The sequence below is a fragment of the Galleria mellonella genome, unplaced genomic scaffold, assembly GCF_026898425.1.
Source record: "Galleria mellonella isolate WM207_F2 unplaced genomic scaffold, CSIRO_AGI_GalMel_v1 utg87, whole genome shotgun sequence".
In the NCBI taxonomy this organism is placed as follows: Eukaryota; Metazoa; Arthropoda; class Insecta; order Lepidoptera; family Pyralidae; genus Galleria; species Galleria mellonella.
In genome coordinates this window covers 2396682-2415586 of record NW_026442166.1, presented here as the reverse complement: position 1 = coordinate 2415586, position 18905 = coordinate 2396682, and the positions used below count along the sequence as shown (strand labels likewise).

The following is an 18905-nucleotide window of genomic DNA, read 5'->3' as shown; positions in this document are numbered from 1 at the left end:
CCCTATCATTGATAGGATTTAGCAGCGAACATTAAAAAAGGGCGAGCACAAAAGATCATGGAAAGGTCGCCTGAAAAAACCGAATATTGAAAGACGAATAATAATAGTAATACTATATGAAAAAGTGACTAAAACTAACATTAACGGTCGTTAATCCGATACAGCTTGTCTACTGACATAGGCCTCCTTTAAAGATTTCCATTCTGTCTTGTCCTTTGCTTTGCGAGCCCATATTGGACCGGCTATTTTCCTAATTCGTCCTCCCATCTCTTATTTGGTCTACCTTTGTTTCTTTTACTATCACGTAACAACCATTCTGTACAGACAAAGGATATTTTGTCCGCATATAAAATGCCCCTAAGATCTGCCGCCCATTGTTTTCTCATTGTGATAATTTCTTGTAATTGTTTGTATCTATAATAAGTTTACTATTGTAATCTTTCGAAGGATACAATAAAGAGTATTTCTTTAACACAAAAATTGCAAGTTATGTATTAACAGTCACTATGTGCGTAGATCTTATCTATAAAAATTAATATAGAATCATTTTCACTCAGTTTTAGGGGTACCATGAGTATTACATTCTATGCTTAGATGTGCATAGGCAATGGTTACCACTTTTCAGTTATTACTACTAGTTAATCTATCAAATAAAAATAAAGAAAAACTCTTAAAATTTCTATTATATCCATATGAACAGTTTTTTATTAAACAAACTTTAAATAAAAATCACACCCAAATCGGTCCAACAGTTTGGGATCTACGACAGCAAAAACAAACACATAAAGCACCCAAATTTAACGATCCTAATTCTGCATTAGGGTTGAAAGAAGATAGATTATAACTACAAAACCGCAATTTAATCTAACTTGGAATTAATTTCCATGACTAATTTGGCCATTTAGGACGTGAGCAAACGAGAGAATTCTGTTTGTTGTTTGAGAAGGACAAATATTCCCGTTGTGTCAGCCGGTCACTTGTCATATATCTATTCATAAACGTTATACTTAGAGTGACCCCAGCAGAAAATAAAATGGAGGGAGAGCCTGACAAAATCTCGTCAAAATTCAATTACAGAAATCAAAAGATACGGAATTTATTCATACACGCTAGAAACTATATGTTCGCTTAGAATACGGTTTTATAGGAGTTCCCTCCTAAGAACGCTTAGTCTATGAAATGAACAGTCTACAGAGGTTTTCCCTAGATACTATATTATGTGGTCCCTCCAAAAGGAACACATTCAAACACATGAGCGTAGTTAGTGACCATCTACCATCAGACTAGCTTGTTTTGCCACCTCTGTGATAAAGAAAAAGAGAAAATCTATTCCCCCAACCCTGCTAACAGGGCCATTAACACAAGCAAACCAAAACTATTCAGGGTTATAACCATGCGTTTATAGTCTCTGGATCATTTCGGTCACCTCCCTCACTATTAAGTAAATTAACCCCTAATACTGGCCCATAAATCTGTCTATGCACTCAAAGTAATAAGGGTGGGTGACCGTGTGATAATGCGATACGATGGACTGGATCAGGGAGTGTCTACGAAAAAGGGCTCTAACGGAATCTGACATAGTGTGCATCCTTACCGATATAACAAATGTGAAAGTGAATCCGTCTGTACCTCTTGACGCCAACGGCTCCTCAAATCATCATAAAGTTTTCAATACATACAGTATTTGGAATTGAGGAATCATAAGTTACTTTTTGTCTGAGTCACGCAAACTAAATCACGGGTAGATAGGTATCTATAAATTTTTAATAATAAACGTTGTATATTCTTTTTTTGTGGAACAAAATCTTAATTTTTCTTCTATTTAATTATAAATTTTGTTATTAAAATTTATTTTTTAATTATAACCTAAACTACTTAAATGATTTTGATAGAATTTCTATGGGATCAATCTGTAAATATACTCTCTCAGATAAAAAAATCCAAATCGATTTAAAACTAACGGAGTTATGAGTAACAAATATAAAAAAAATACAACTAATTTGAGAAACTTCTTCTTTTTGAAGTCGATTTAAAACAAAGTTTAATATTTCTTAATGGTCATTAAAAATGCATTTTTTTTTTTGTACTTTATATATAATATAACTTAGAGGCTGGATGGCTGCGCACTGCGCTTTTTCAAAGTTGTTTTTTCTTACAAACGCTCAAGTCATGGACTGAGTTCCCTGTCGAGGTTTTTCCAACATATTACAGCATGGGGTTCAGAAAAAGGTAGCGCGTAGCGTATTGCAGGCGATTATAGACTACGATAACCGCTTACCATCATGACGCTTTTTCCCACCTTAGTGATTTAAAAAAGCTTTTTTTCGCATTTTCTATACATGAATAAATTTAGAATATTTTCACACAATTTTTCCCCCAATACCTATAAATTTATAAGTTTCAATAAAATACATAATGCAATACCTACGCGGAAAAAAGCGCAGAAAAAAAATTGAAACATTAATCATAGAACAAGTTGCTAACGCACCTGAACCGTTGCTTCTAAAGCAAAATGTTCCTACGAGACTGTCTTTAACTTTTAGAGAGATTCACAGAATTTGGAAATATAACAGCAGTCGGCAGTCAACAGGATTTTTTTTTAATCTTTAAAGAAAGTGAATCTTTTGTCAGTTTATCTAAAATTAACAGTTCTGTTATTTTAATTATAAATGTATAAAGTTTTGGAAAAAAGTAATTTATTAGATTCTCTTACTATATTTTTCCCTAAACCTGTAAATGTAATAAATAATATTAAACAAAATTGCTACTCTCTCTCCCTCCCTCTCTCTCATAAATACAACCCATATAGTATTCATAATAGAACGAAAATCTGTTTAAAATCAAACTCCACGTAACACATTTTGCCTTATAATAATATCGTCTCGTTCCTTATCGGCCCGAATTTCAATCTGACATTGACAAATTACATTAACCGCATATAATCCCGTTACATGCACAGCGCAAACGGCTTTAATGAACTCGAGGTAAAATTTGTAAATTCTTCGGGAGTACTCCAAGGCACGCCTCTGGGGCCACGTTTAGACAAACGTTACCCAAGCAACAAGTTTAATCAATACATGTATTTCATATATTTTACGAGTATTCAAAAGCTGACACAGCATTAATAAAGTACACGTTATATATAGAAACAATATTTCTATGCTATCTAATATAAAGTCGATTTTTAATTAACTTCTGATAGAGTTGTCATAACTATCTCATTAACTATCCAAGTAGTTCTAACGTGAATTTAAGAGTTGCAATCAAAAATTCTTACGTTTATAAATATATTCGTTATTTATATCCGATGAAAATAGTTCACTAGTGTTTATTAATAATTTAACATGGGTTTAACAAAGCTAAAGGCTAAACAAGTGCCGGTTTATTTTGGACATCCGGTCCGGTTTTGGCGGGTGAGTGTTAATATTAGTATCGCTATGTATGTGAAGTTGGTTGGTGTCTTTTGTACCCAGTTTGCATTCTTAATTGTATTGTTTTCATACTAAGGTACATTGTAAAGGACTGTAAATGAATAGGACTCATGTTGGTTTGTTAATTCAACAGCAAACTGTAGAGTTAAAGTTAGTTTAAGAGTTAAATATGAACTATTTTTTATCCGCAACAACATCTGCGTGACCGAAAAATGTCGATTTATGTAAATCAAATTTCATGGCAATTGGTTCACGTGTTAAAACTAACAAACAAACTCACATACACATTTATACTTATAAAGGGAATATGTGTATCCCACGGGATATACCATGAACGGTGAAAGCCACGGCTTTGTTCTTATGACTCAGTGTATATTTTATATGTTACGCCATAACTTATTTGTATATCAAAATTCATTCAATCCATTCAGTATTATTTGCGAGAAAGAGTAACAAATATCCATCCATCCTCACAAACTTTTGCATTTATGATAGTAGTAGAAAGTAAGGACTTTATATAAAATATTTTATTTAACCGCTCACCATCAGGTGGGCCGTATGCTTGTTTACCGCCTCAGTGGAAATGAAATTAAATGAATTTATTTTGCTAGAATGTAGGTAGTTTTCGATGAAAGAGGTTTATATTTCCCATATACATTCTACCTTTATGTCGGCGTGCAAATTATTAACAATGTCAAAAATTTATTCATTCTACACTATATTTCTTTTCATTAGTCATATAAATCAAATACATACATAATTTATTACAATAAAGAGAAAATAAAACTTAAGAGCAAAAGTGCCAATTACATCTTTAGTATAGGTTGTCAAGTACATTTGGTATAAAAAAATGTTACTTATCCAAATTCTATAAAGAAACCAATATAAGTTACCTGTGTTTGCACATTCATTAATTATCTAGACTGTAAATAATTTAAATTTCGTTAAAGTCTATATGTGGTAGCTACAAAATGCGGGTACGTCAGTTGTTACGAAACAAAGGCTCCAAATTGAAATGTATTTAAAAAATACTTACAGTGGGTTGCCAAATTAATAGGGACAGTCACGAAATATTGGTTTTTTGTAAAATATTGGTCCATAATTAATTCAAAACGTCACTTTAGGCTATGATTATATTTAATAATATTAGATACATATCTTTAATGAATTAAGAGTACAATAATTTAATATTTAAACAACTTGAAAATATAAACAAGTATGATAAAGATCTATGATGGGAAATTATCAATATTTTGTCACATTTCCCTTTGCTTCTATCAGTGCTTGAATCCGCCTCGGCATACTTTCGATACCCTGTTTAGCACATTCTTTTATTTTGGGATTGTGATGCCAAACATTTATTAACTTTTCAATCAGTTTTTCTTTGGTAGTTATCATTTCCTTGGCAATTTCCGCTTTGGTAATTTGCCACAAGTTTTCTATGGGATTCATATCAGGAGAATTGCAAAGGTAAAACTGGAATGTTGTTTCCAATTTGACATAATGGCATGGAAATCGTGCATAAACAAAATTTCTCCCCATTCAGGAACCATTCCTGGAGTTGTGGCAACAGGCGTGTTTCTAATACTTGCTTGTATTGGTCCTGTCTCATGGTTTCCTGGACTATATAGAGGCGCCCAACCCCTTTTGCGCTTATGACAGACCATACCATTATTTTTACAGGGTGTTTAATGCGTTCCACTATGCAATCAGGGTGAAATTTCTCGCCTGGACGCCGCCTGACAAAGTTACTTCTGTCGGCTAGAATTTCAAATGTTGACTCGTCTAAGAAACATACCTAAAAAAATAGAAATTTATTCATAATTTTTATAAATATGATTTTATATAACACAAACAAAATTGACATTAGAACTGACCTTATTCCAGTCTTCAACAGTCTTCAGGCGGTGCTCACGAGCCCAAAAACATCGAATCGTGGTTTCTTAACTGACGATGACCTGTCAGGCCTTCCTCTGCCAACCTTCGCTGTACAGTTCTTTTAGAAACAGATTCCATATTCATCTGAGTTAAGAATCCAACACTTTTCTTTCTGTTTTGCAAACAGATATCCCGAATTTTCCTATCAGAACGTGCTGTTGTGATACGTTTTCTGCCACATTTGCCTTTTCTTTTGGACGAAAGTGGCCGATTCTGGTCTAAATTGACCTTTATTTTATTGACAGCAGACTTAGATACAATCTTTCTCTGAGAATGACTTGTGGTTAGGAGAAGGGTTTTAATCTCAGATTTTTTTCTCGGAGACAAATCTACCCCTCGACCCATAGCCAAAGCTGCAAAAATATATAAAAAAAAATTGTTCTAAAATCTGCCCCAAAATACTTTAATTTTAATAATAGTAAAATAGTATTTACTCGCAGGCAATAATTATTTCACAAAACCACAAATGAACTGTTCAAAAGAATTATTTACGTGTTTCACTTTTACACGTGTGGACGACTGTGTGTCTCTCTCGTTATTAAAATATATTTACAAAATAAATAAATCTCTCAGCACTTGAAATTCACTTTAAATTTGAGTTACAGAGTTACTGATAACATAAAAACATATTTCAAACACACTTATACCACTTAAAAACGCAATCCGGGGCACTTGAGAAACAAAAATTATAAAAAATGTGACTGTCCCTATTAATTTGGCAACCCACTGTAGTCTTTCTGTGTCTTAAAAAGTGTTAAAAATATTCAGTATTGCTGCTAGTATTAGCAATGAATAATTAGTTCTTTTAGTAAAAAAAACCAAAACATATATAATTAAAAGAACGCTATCGTAAAATATCGAAAACGAAACGTAATAAAAACATTGTTCATTATTGTACTTAATTTAATTAATTTCTCATGTACTGTATGAATTTTATTGTACCTACTACATTCAAATACAAATTATTGTTTATGAATAAATAAAATAAAAAAATTAAACAGCTATTAATTAGCTTATCATTGTCATATATAATTAATGATTAAGTTATTATAGCTGTGAGCTTCCCGTGAAAATAATAAATAAATAAATAAACAAACTAATTAAACAAAAAAAATTAAACATTTTCAGGAGCGGCAAAAACATGAATTGGAGACAATGGTAAATATAGAAGAACAAAAGAAGTTAACCGACTCTGTCGACTATGATGCACTTCATTTGCAGAGGTTATACAAGTTATAGTATTTATATGGATTAACACTATCCCCCTTATTCATCAGACAGAGGGAGACTTTGTACAAAAGTCGATTGCTTGGTTACCTCTATCCCATTCGTGTTTCTACCATGAAGCAGTTGTGTTTGCATGGCGGTGTTTCGGTTTGAATTTATACAACTTAAAATGGCAAACAAGCTGACGGCGATGGAAAGTGGTAACCGTCGCCTATAGACATGAGCAGTACCATGGACATAACAGAGTATACTGTTTCGCCCATGATACTCCCCATGCGTTGCCATTCCTGAGGACTCAGGTGTTATTCCTCTGTACCCTGTAAATTCACGTCATATCTTACCCTTTAAACCAAAACACAGCCATGCAAATACAACTGCTTTACGTTTGAAACACGAATGGAACAGAGATACCCAAGCAAACGTCTTTAGTACAAAGTCTCTCTCTGGTCAATTCGTCACATTATGCCAACTGACCTGCTTCATCCTCATCTATCATCCGTAACTGGTGCCCCAGCGTACACTGATAGTGCAAGGGGTTTACAATTCCACTTTCGCCCATTAAAAAAATATATAATGTAACCAGTATATAGAAAATATATTATAAAATAGAAATAAATATAAAAAATAGGAAAATTCCAACCTTAGTATCTTACTGAACATAAGTTACTAACTGTATTTTTAACTAGCTGTTATCCACGGCTTTGCACACATGGTGTCGTAATCCCATTTGAGTGGGGAAAAGGGATTGTTAGTAATGGAGAGGTTAGTCCCCATTGCTATCAATATACCCTATCAGGGCGACCTTAATGTGGTTCCCCCTAGAACTATCGTGACTAATTTATCGTTGAATTCCTCACGATGAGCTACCTGCCTTTTCATCCTCACTTATCACCTCTCACTGGTGCCCCGCCTGTGTACTCGTATACCGATAGCTCAGGCAGGGTTACCATATTATTTTCACCCATTAAAAAAATCCCCTTTGAGTTAAAATTTTCAAACTATAAATATAGATTACCGCAGCAGGCTATTCTAGTTTATGTCGAATTATGGTAGCAAATAAATGTATATTGTATATGCACCTATTTTAGACTAATAATCAACAAAACAGAAGAGAAAGTAAGAGAAAAGTTTCAAGAAGAAGATAATAAACTATGACAAAGAAGAAAGCATTTGAAAGCACTATTAGAAAGAGAAGAAGAAGAATTAATACAGGAACTAATTACAAAACAGGAAATGGAGGAATGCAGCGTTTGCAAAGAAAGAGTCAGTAAGATACAAAACTATGAAAGTGAAATAGAAAAGGAGAAAATAAGAGAATGTCAAAAGGCTCTTGAAAGAGAATCTATGTAAGTACACAATCAACAGCACACAATCTTTAATTATTAATTATTTTTAATTTCCAAGTAGAACAACAATGATAAAAAATGTATGCACTTTACCTTGAAGTTATTTTTTACTCACAATAATTTTTATATCTTCTTATATCTATTTATGAAAAAAAAAAACAAAACAAAGTTTAATTATTCACGATTTAGCTTATTGATTTACTTTTAAGTTGAACAGTTCTGTAATTTTAAAACGATCTTTAAAATCAGGTATTCAATATTTATCTTAATTATATTCTCTAACTACAATTACGTGTCGTGGCTTTGCTTGAGTGAATTTGTATATACAGGATCCTATGTGCTAAGTTAAGATATAACCTATTCGTGTACCAAATTTCATTTAAATCCGTTCATTAGTTTTTGCATATAACAAACATCCATCTATCCATTGTTACAAGCATTCATATTTATATTATTAATAGTACTGTATCTGGCTAAACACATGGTGTTAAAAATATGACCTAAAGTAGAACTAGCTGGAAAAAAATGCACGTATTAATTGCACCAACCATAGGAAACGTAAATGAAAAGGGAGAGAGAGTATGTCTATGTCTGCTTACTTGTTATTTGTATTAACTAATATTCTTGTAGTGCAAAAGGTATGCAATGTACAAAAGAAGATGAATTACGACTCAGAGAGATGCAGAGGATACAAATGCAAGAAAAGAAATATTTAGAACAGGAAGAAGAAAATAGAGAGAGGATGTGGCATAGTCTACTATTAAACGATGTGAAGAGAAAGGTTTTTAACTCACTATTAATAATTACTTTATATCGTAATCTGAGGTATTAAAAAACTCACAGAAAACATAATAGGATTTACTAATAATAATAACTTTAACTAATAATAACTAATAACTTTATTTCCTTAAACAAAATTAGCCTGTAGTACAATAGAACTATGAGCCCACACTAGGCAAAGCCTGTCTCGTGGAAGTCAAAGCTAGAAATTTAACAGTTATAGTGCGGCGAACAGGGTTAATTTAAATATGTGACATTGAATGTAAGTTTGGATATGCATAGGTGTTTGTATGGGTGTGCGTGTGTGCGTGTGCGTGTGTGTGTGTGTGTGTGTGTGTGTGTGTGTGTGTGTGTGTGTGTGTGTGTGTGTGTGTGTGTGTGTGCGCGTGCGTGCGTGTGTGTATGTGTGTGTGCGTGCGTGTGTGTATGTGTGTGTGCGTGTGCGTAAGTTAGTGCGTAAACATTTTTTACTTTGTATATCCCACCTACATGGTGAATACATTGCCATGTGATCCCGGGATAGAACGGACTAGCTCTTCCTTTCACGTAGATATCATAAGACGCAACTAAGGAAGGAACTTAATAGTCAAAACTAGACAACAGCGTCCATCTTAAAATATCACCAAAGCCTAAAGCGGTTGCCAAGCGGAGTAACTATTGGCAAAACCTCTTTTATGGGAAAGGCCTATGTTCAGCAGTGGACAGTTAACGGCCGATATGATGATGACCCCTCCTACATAAATATACTAATTCTTTAATATTATGCCTACAGAGTAAAAGGTCTTATTAAATACGGCAAGTTATGCAAAGTAAATCTCATTATGATTCATGTAAGATCCAGATCATACACGATTCAAGATTCGGGAAACTATGCTGGCATAGTTCCCGAATATTGGTCAATCGAATCATTAGACTTTTTGCTTGTACTATACAATGATAAACTTTTCTTTGGTTCTGTTTATCTCAAAGGGAAAGGAAAAGGACTCTGCCCATAAAGCTTATGTCTCGATAGACGTACAGTAATTTGAAAGAATCATTACGATCTTTTAAATTATTTAATTTTCTTCAATTTAGATATCCTGAATTGATAAAATTATATATTTTTAATCAATTAAAAATCAAATGCGGTCTATGGCATTTGTTCCTTGGAGCTCTCTATGGGAGAAGCATATAATCAAAGTGAACTATGAAAAGGGAGCAGAAATAATTATGATGATGTAGGGTGCTATGTGTTAATATATCTGACACCTATACGTACAAAAACCTATAGACATTAGATTTGATCAATTATTTAAATTTATTTAATAAATTCATTGACAGGAAGAAGAGGAAAGAATAAAAAAGCAAAGAGATCAGCAAGAGATGCTCGAGCGTCGTATGGCGTATGACGAACAAATAGCCAGTGCCAACAGAAAGAGACAGGAGCTGCTGAGAGAAGAAAGGGAAAAAGAGAACAGGAGACTGGACAGAATGAAAAAGAAAATGGAGCAAGATCATTATGACGGTAAGAATTGCATAAATTAATTAACAAAAGTTTATTTATCAGTTTAGTTTTTTACAATAATTATATTATATCAGCCGTAAATGTCCACTGCTGAAGATAGGCCTTACCCATAAGAAGGTTTTGCCAGTAGTTGCCCCGTTTGGCAGGCAGGTTGGCAACCACAGTTAGGCTTTGGGTGATGTTTAAGAGGGACGCTGCTACCCAATCTTCGACCATTAAGTTCCCTTAGTTTCCTCTTACGATACCCATTGGAAATGAAGGGGTAGCTCCTTCTACGCCGGGACCACACGGCAAATTTTATTCTCAATAATTTTTAATAAATATGCCATATAAAATGTCTTATATTAATTCTCTTTTGTTCCTAGATTTATTTCTTTTATATTTCAATATAAGATCCTTTATGTACGTAACCACTTGATGTTATTATTTTCCTAGATAGCTTTTATTTTCTAAACGTTCCTGCCATGTATTATTTGAAGATGTAGAAAAATATTTTGCATCTACAAATGAGCGTAATATTCGATGTTAATAAAGATGTATAAATACCGTGATGAAGGTAATATGCTGCAAATTTAATGTTATTTATTTATTTATTTATTACATCTACTGGGTGAGCCTTACAGTCTTCCAATACGCTCACTCAGTAAAGCATGAGTACAATAACGTACAAAAGAAATATTACACAAAAATATTAAACAAAAAATAATACAAAAATACTCCACTGAAACAAAAAACGTCTGAACACAAATACTCTGTGGTCACTCGACGAAACTCCAGCAAGTTGGAGGCAAACATTGTTTTAACACATCTTTCATTTTCAGCTATAAAACGTAAAAAGGAACAGCAATTAGTGAACAAACAAAATTTTATAGAAGGTCACAATACAAAACTTTCGAGATTGAAACAAGAAAAGATGCAAGAGAGACAACTAGAAAATAACACTATTAGAATAGCTTTAGAAGAATTGCAGAAAGAGAGACAAAGAAAGATTGATGAGATGGTAAGTGAATCTTAAGAGTCCGCCAAAAGAATTGTATTTAATAGTTACATACCTGTTAATACAAGTCAGGTTAAATAAGAAATTCAAAGAAAAAGAAATCGTACTATATCTATAATACGATTTCTTTTTCTTTGAAATACCCGCTATTGAAAATACAATGGCGAACGAACGAGCGCCTACCTTTTTTTATGCAACTTAAAATGGCAAACAAGCTGACGGCCCACCTGATGGAAAGCGGTGAATGTCAACATGAGCAGTAGGTACCATAGACATAACAGAGTATACTGTTTTGCCCATGATACACTCCATGCGTTGCCATTCCTGAGGACTCAGGTGTTATTCCTCTGTACCCTGTAAATTCACGCCATATCCCACCCTTCAAACAGAAACACTGCCATGCAAACATAACTGTTTCACGAATGAAACAGAGGTGCCTAAGCAAACGTCTTTTGGACAAAGTCTCTCTCTGGTAAACCTCATACCGCGTTTAGTAAATTCTGTGCCTACCAACTTGAGAAACAATATTACTGTTGAAAACATAAAATTTTAACTAAACGCATATTATCTGTCCAACCTTATTATACAAAGGAACATTTATGTCAGTATTAATTATTTGAGAATAAAATGTAATGTTAGTAGACACAAGCCCAAGAGGTTATTTTTTTATACGGCCCACCTGATGGAAAATGGTAACCGTCGCCTATAGACATGAGGTTTAATGGATACTTAAAGTTCTTAATTTTTTTGTATATATTTGCATATTAATTAAATTAAAAAAAAAATCTGTTCTGTGACTTTATCAAAAGGTAAGCAAGCTGAAGTGTCAATGGGCTGATCACATAGCTCGAAGAACCGACAACCGATGGGGAAGTGAGATTCTTGAGTGGCGGCCGCGTACGGGTAAACGTAATGTAGGACGACCCCCCACTAGATGGAGTGAAGACCTCAAATGCATTGCAGGGAGTCAGTGGATGCAGGTGGCTCAGGACCGTTCTTTATGGCAGTCTATGGGGGAGGCTTATGTCCAGCAGTGGACGGATAAGGCTGAAATGATAATGATGATGATTTATTAGATTAAAACATTATATTAATAATAATTTTATTTCAATAGTTTATTTGTAAAGTGCTTTCGTATAGTCGCAGCAAACATATTATACGTAAATGGTACAAGTTAGGAATACTCAGTATGGACCATTAGGAGAGGCCTCTTTATTCAGCATAGATCGCTAAACAATGACGACTTAGCTATCTGTTTTTATTTTCTTTGTAATTATAATATCAAAATTTACATAAATACCTTAATAATCCATTAAAATCCCACTAATTAACACTAGGTCCCTATAAAAGAAGGCCAGACGTCTTGTTCAAAGGGCTTGAATTAACAGGCTTCGTACCCTTAGTAGTTTCTATATCCTAAGAATATATGCTAGATGCTTATATCCATGCATAATGAATTATTTATTATAATACATACATACATATCTGTCACGCCTGTCTCCCATTAGGGTAGGCAGAAACAATGGAACGCCAAATGCTTCGATTTAAACAAACCTCTTTCGCTTCCTCCACATTCATCAATCTTTTCATACACGCTCGCCGGTTACGGGTACTTTTAATTTGGCCCTTCTTCAGCACGTCGCCTATTTGGTCGACATACGTCCATCTAGGGCGGCCCCTACCGACATCTCCATTCATTCTTGCTCGATAAATCTCTTTCGTAGTTCTTCTTTCATCCATCCTCTCCAAATGACCATACCAACGCAATTATTTTATTATAATATGCATAATTTAATACACAATATAAGTAAAATATATCTGATTTGCCTACAAAATTTCATCTTTAGAGGAGGTAAAATCAATCGCAAATCTATCTTGAAATAAAAAAAATAAATAAATATTTATTTTTCTTATAGCATAACTTACGAAAGGAGAAAGAAATCTGCACAACGAACGTTAACCATGAGAGGAAAATTGCTTGTGAATTGGAGGAAGAGTCAGACAAAATGACTTCAGAATGGAAACGAATGGAGGAAAACAAGTTGGACGAATACCTTAGGAGAATTGAAACTGAAAAATTAATGGGTAAACAGGTAAAAAATATAAGTGTATGTCATTTTTCTAACCCTGTTACATGTCTATTTAGAGTCGACGTAATATATTTCAGTTTTATTCATCTCTTATTACAACAGGCCATCTCAGTGCTTCCTTTTTCGAATCTAAAATAAAAAATCAATCTCTTTTTTACTTCCCTTACTCCTACAACCATTCACGTTTATATTAATTTACATCATCATCATCATCATCATCATCTTCCTACCCTTATCCCAATCATTTGGGGTTGGCGTAATATGATTTTATCCATATTACAAAAAGATTTGGTTTTTTTAGTTTTACGACCGGCCACCTGCCTGACGTCAACCCTCTTTAGGAATTTACATCATCATCGTATCAGCCTTTAACTGTCCACTGCTGATCATAAGCCTCCCCCTTGGGGGGTTTTGCCAGTAGTTGCAACATTTGGCAAGCGAATTGGCAACCGCAGTCACATTAGAAATGTTTTAGGGACGCTGCTGCCCATCCCTCGCCCTCCCTTAGTCCACTTTTACGACACCCACGGGAAATGAAGGGTAGCATATTCTATGCCAGGACCACACGGCCAATATTTTCATCTCTAATTTCAGTCTGCTTCATAGCTCACTTCATGCATTTATGGTTAATAAGAGACGAAAATTAACATGGACATTAAGGTGAAATATAACAATTTATCTGGGTTATCTCGACGTTTCGATCAGGTTCCATAGACCGTGGTCACGAACGGACTGATATGGGGAGGTCATGGCTCCGTTCCTGAAAATGGTTGCGTTAATTCCCCACCTTTTATCTTAGTAATCGGTACCTATTATAAATGGGAAAATTATATATGGATATATTTTTTTAATGGATGATAATGCAATGGTAACACCGTCTGTGCTAACGGTATGCGCTGGCATTTTATTCTTTTTTATCTCTCATCCATCACTGGTGCCCACCAGTGATGGATGAGAGATAAAAATAGAAAGGCAGGTCAGTTTTTTGATGGGTGAAAATGGTATGGTAACCCCGCCTGCGCAAACGGGATACGCTGGCGGAGCACCAGTGAAGGGCGATTAATGAGAATGAAAACAGGCCAGTTAGCCCATCATGATGAATTCATCAGGAATTAACCATGATAGTTTCCAGGGAGGACCGCGAGGAGGTCAACCTGGTTGGGTATATTGCTAGCAATGGGATTCTCAGTCTCCATTACTAACAATCCCTATCCCCCCAGGCAGGTTAGTTAGCCCATCGTGATGAATACACCTGCAATTCAGCACGATGGTTTCCTTATGAATGGTTCACCTGTAAGTCAACCTGATAGGGTATATTGCAAGCATTGGGATCGATAGTTCGCATTACTAACAATCCCTTCTCCCCACACAGGTAGGTTATATCCTAACCTGACACATGGCCGCGGAAAACAATTAATAATAGAATGCAAAACTCTTTACAAATATTGTTCGATATTTAGCCGAATGGAATAAAAGTAACCGAATAGGCCGAATACCTAATTATAACGGAATATTCGTTGCAAGTCTACTGATTACTTTTTTTTTTATATACAACTTAGAATGGCAAACAAGCTGATGGCCCACCTGATGGACCACCATAACAGAGTATACTGTTTCGCACATGGTGTTAATCCTCTGTACCCTGTAAATTCACGCCATATCCCATCCTTCAAACTGAAACACAGCCATCCAAACACAACTGCTTCACGGTAGAAACACGAATGGGACAGAGGTACCCGAGCAATCGACTTTTGTACAAAGTCTCCCTCTGGTACAGATAGTCTAGTCTCTTACTACAAATAATATATTCAAACTTTATTCAATTGAACAGAGAGCTGCTCAAGACTACAAGAGATATTTAGATGCGAAGAAGAATGAAATAGAGAGGGAGCGTCAAGAACGAAGCGAGAGGATGCAACGCGTCACAAGAACCGCTCTGTCTGAACTGCAAAGGAAATTAAACAAAGCCGATGAGGAATTAAGAAAACAAATAGAGTATAGAAGAAGTTTGAGTGAGCAGATTAAGGAAAATCAGAAATTTATAGTAAATATTCTTTAATGAATAACTTCTTTTAAAAGTTTCACTATTTCTAAAGACAGTATTAAGAAAAATTTTCGAACTTAATTCGAGAGAATTTAACCTGAAAAAGTAGGGATATTGAGATTGATATAAATCATGATAAAATGAGATTAGGATCGATATAGGAGTAAACCCCTTCGATTAAAAGAGAACATAAAAAATCAGTTCAGAAAACCGCATTAAAAAATTAACCGATTTGAGAGCCTTTTATGTCAAAAAAAGAAATAAAAATGATAGTCACAAGAATAACATTGGAGTTAGTTATATAAGTAATTCATTCATAGGCATTTATTAATTTTAAAAATCTTAATTTTTTTTATATCACTGAGGTGGCAAACAAGCATACGGCCCACCTGATGGTAAGCGGTTACCGTAGCTTATAAACGCCTGCAATACCAGAGGTATTACGCGCGATATGCCGACCCTGAAGAAACCTCTTTACCCCTCTTTTGAAAAACCACATACTGTAGTCTCTCGGGAAAACCTCGGCAGGGAGCACATTCCATAATCTGAGTGTTTGTGGGAGAAAACATCTCTGAAACCGCGTTGTACGCGACCATTTAGGCTGTAAGGTATGAGGGTGAACTCCCTGTCGATGGCGAGCCGTATAATGATAGAAAGTGACCGTGGACATCATATTGAATTCTAAAGTAAATTTAAACATTCTAGTTTTTTTTTTCTTTTTATACAACTTAGAATGGCAAACAAGCTGACGGCCCACCTGATGGAAACTGGTAACCGTCATCTATAGACATGAGCAGTACCATGGACATAACAGAGATACCCTCCATGCGTTGCCATTCCTGAGGACTCAGGTGTTATTCCTCTGTACCCTGTAAATTCACGCCATATCCCACCCTTCAAACCGAAACACAGCCATGCAAACACAACTGTTTCACGGTAGAAATACGAATGGGACAGAGGTACCCAAGCAATCGACTTTTGTACAAAGTCTCCCTCTGGTAAAGTACCTTCTAAAGTCCTTTAATAATTTAATTCTTACAAAATTTCAGGAATCCGAATTAAAAGACATTGCACACAAAGAAAGCCCCTTTACTAAAAGAGCAGAGCTGTTCAAAGATGTAATGGAAAGTAGACATAAAACGTCATCGACAAGGACAAGGTAAATTTTAAATGTTAAAACGATCTAGAATCGAGTTTTCGTTGATTATTTAGTAATTAAATATAATTTGACACAATATTTATAAAATGGCGAATGGTTTTATTTATTTTTCCACCGATATAATAATAATTTATTACAATTTTTGTCTTTATTTTCTTGTTTTGTATAACTTTCTAAAAATCACATACTAGCAAAAAACATTGCGATATAGTGAATTATGATTCATTCGGGAAAAGAGCACGTGTTAGTTATCACTTTACATTCATAAATAATAATAAAAACCAGTCGCCAATAGAAATTTTACTTCTTCTTTCTTTAATCACAAAATAAATAACAAAAATAACAATCTTGATTACAACGCCATCTAGTACTTCTTGTGTAAGTTGTGTAAGTGTAAGTAAGAAACCAACCATTTTGATGACAATGTCATGCTGATTTCTGTAATCGCTGAACCTTTTTCCCTACTACGTGAGGGATAGGATAGTTGGTATCAATAGCGTAACAGTAGAGTGGTAGAGCGGGCCCTAAAATGGCCTGCCTGCCTGCCTGGGCATAAAATGAAAGTATAACAAACTTTTTTATATAAAGGCAGGGCCTCATCCGATAAATTGATCACAAGCTTTAAATGGTATGATTACGCCACTGGTTAGTATTCCGTTTTTCATTCATTTATATCTACCGTTTTCTATCTACCCGTTAACTGTCTACCATTGAACATAGATCTCCGCCATATGGGGTGTTTCCAGTTATTACCACGCTTGGCAGGCAGGTTGGCAACCGCAGTTAAACTTTAGTAATGTTTTGAGTGTAGTGGGACGCTGCTACCAACCCCTAGACCTTTAAGTTCCATTAGTCGCCTCTTACGACACCCACAGAAAAGGAAAGGGTGGCCCATTCTGTGCCGGGACCACATGGTAAGATATCCCGTATCGGGATATATAATAGATCCTGTAGGTGGCGGTGAAAGGTAAAACAAGGGTCGCACAGTTAGCTAGTGGACATATAATAATTCCATAAACAAACTATTCAGCATAAACAATATTTCAGTCACTAATTCATTGTCCACGCCTGAACATAGACAACAGATTATAGGAGACATCCCACAGACTTGTATTTATACAGGTAGGTTTTTTATCATATTTGGCGGCAAACAACGCAGAGCAGAAAAGATCACTTTTTGCCAAAATTCTACAGTATAGTATATAGCCTACGGCTAGCCATAAACTAAAATAAAATTTGAAAAGTTATATAAAAAAATACTATACTTTTAAATTCTAAGGCTAAATTTCTCAAAATATACCTATCTCTAAAATTAAAATTGCAATATTGATAAAATTTGTAATAGATTTAAGAAAAAATATTATAAATCTAGTTTATGATAGTCTACAAAACAGTAAATTCGGGAAACAATCAAATTATAAGAGATTGGTTTAAAGAAAAAAGTCTCAGAATTGTCCCCAAGGACATCAGTTTGTGATATTAAATATTTTACGGTACAATTTTATTCTTTGTTTCAGCACAAATCCAGTTCATCCATTTAAAAGGTTAATAGAATCACAGGAAGCGAAAACATCCCCGGTTCAATTGCCATCTATTGTGAAAAGATAAAAAATAAACACGACCAAAGACAATATTTTTTTAATATTTTATTTTTGCCTACCTAAGAATTAAAATTCTTAATCCTAATTCTAACTTATTTTACCAGTGATGGCATAATAGGAAGATGTGGAGGGAAATGCCGGAGAAAGCGTTAGGAAGATACATGCTAGCAGGTGCTCTCAAGCCTACAAGGAAAAAGAGATTGTTAATAACGGGTCTAACAGCTCCATTGCTTGCAATACCCTATCACATCAACCTCCATGCCTTTTTCCTCTGAAAACCATCGTGGTTTACTGTTGGGAAATTCGTCACGATGGGTGAGAATGAAAACAAGTCAATTAATCTACTTTCATCCTCACTCATCATCTCTTACTGATGCCTCACCAGCGTACTTATAGCGCAGGCAGGGATACCGTTTCATTTTCAACTCATTAAAAAAACTAGTCTCGTTAATTTAATTGTTAGTAATGGGGACGGCAGCCCCTATTGCTGGCACTATACCCTGACAACCCGACTTTTAATTCCAAACGATTTTATTTTATTTTTTATTGTATATAATTATTCTATTTGTAAAAACTGGTCTTACGAAGCAAGACGTACTTTTCTCTGACAAACAAATAGCTTCATTATTTGCGAATAAATGACAGATGAAAAGCTAAAAAGAAGTATAATAATTTTAGTTCCTAACTCGCTCTGCAGAGGCAGCACAAACGATGCTGATCGCTTTTAAATAGTATAAAATATATTAAACATAAAGATTGACAGCGAACAGCATAAAATTTTCAGCTAA

At 34.7% G+C, this 18905-nt stretch overlaps 1 protein-coding gene across 1 annotated transcript; it reads left to right on the top strand.

Moving 5' to 3' along the window:
• Nucleotides 1-6123: 6123 nt before the first annotated feature.
• Nucleotides 6124-18146, top strand: LOC113514076 (golgin subfamily A member 6-like protein 22). Its single transcript, XM_052902107.1, has 9 exons — nucleotides 6124-6592; nucleotides 7685-7942; nucleotides 8573-8723; nucleotides 10043-10226; nucleotides 11048-11226; nucleotides 13140-13316; nucleotides 15145-15357; nucleotides 16407-16516; nucleotides 18034-18146. The coding sequence occupies exons 2-9, from the start codon at nucleotides 7830-7832 to the stop codon at nucleotides 18122-18124; spliced, it is 1218 nt and encodes a 405-aa protein (XP_052758067.1). The 5' UTR covers nucleotides 6124-6592; nucleotides 7685-7829; the 3' UTR covers nucleotides 18125-18146.
• Nucleotides 18147-18905: the final 759 nt, after the last annotated feature.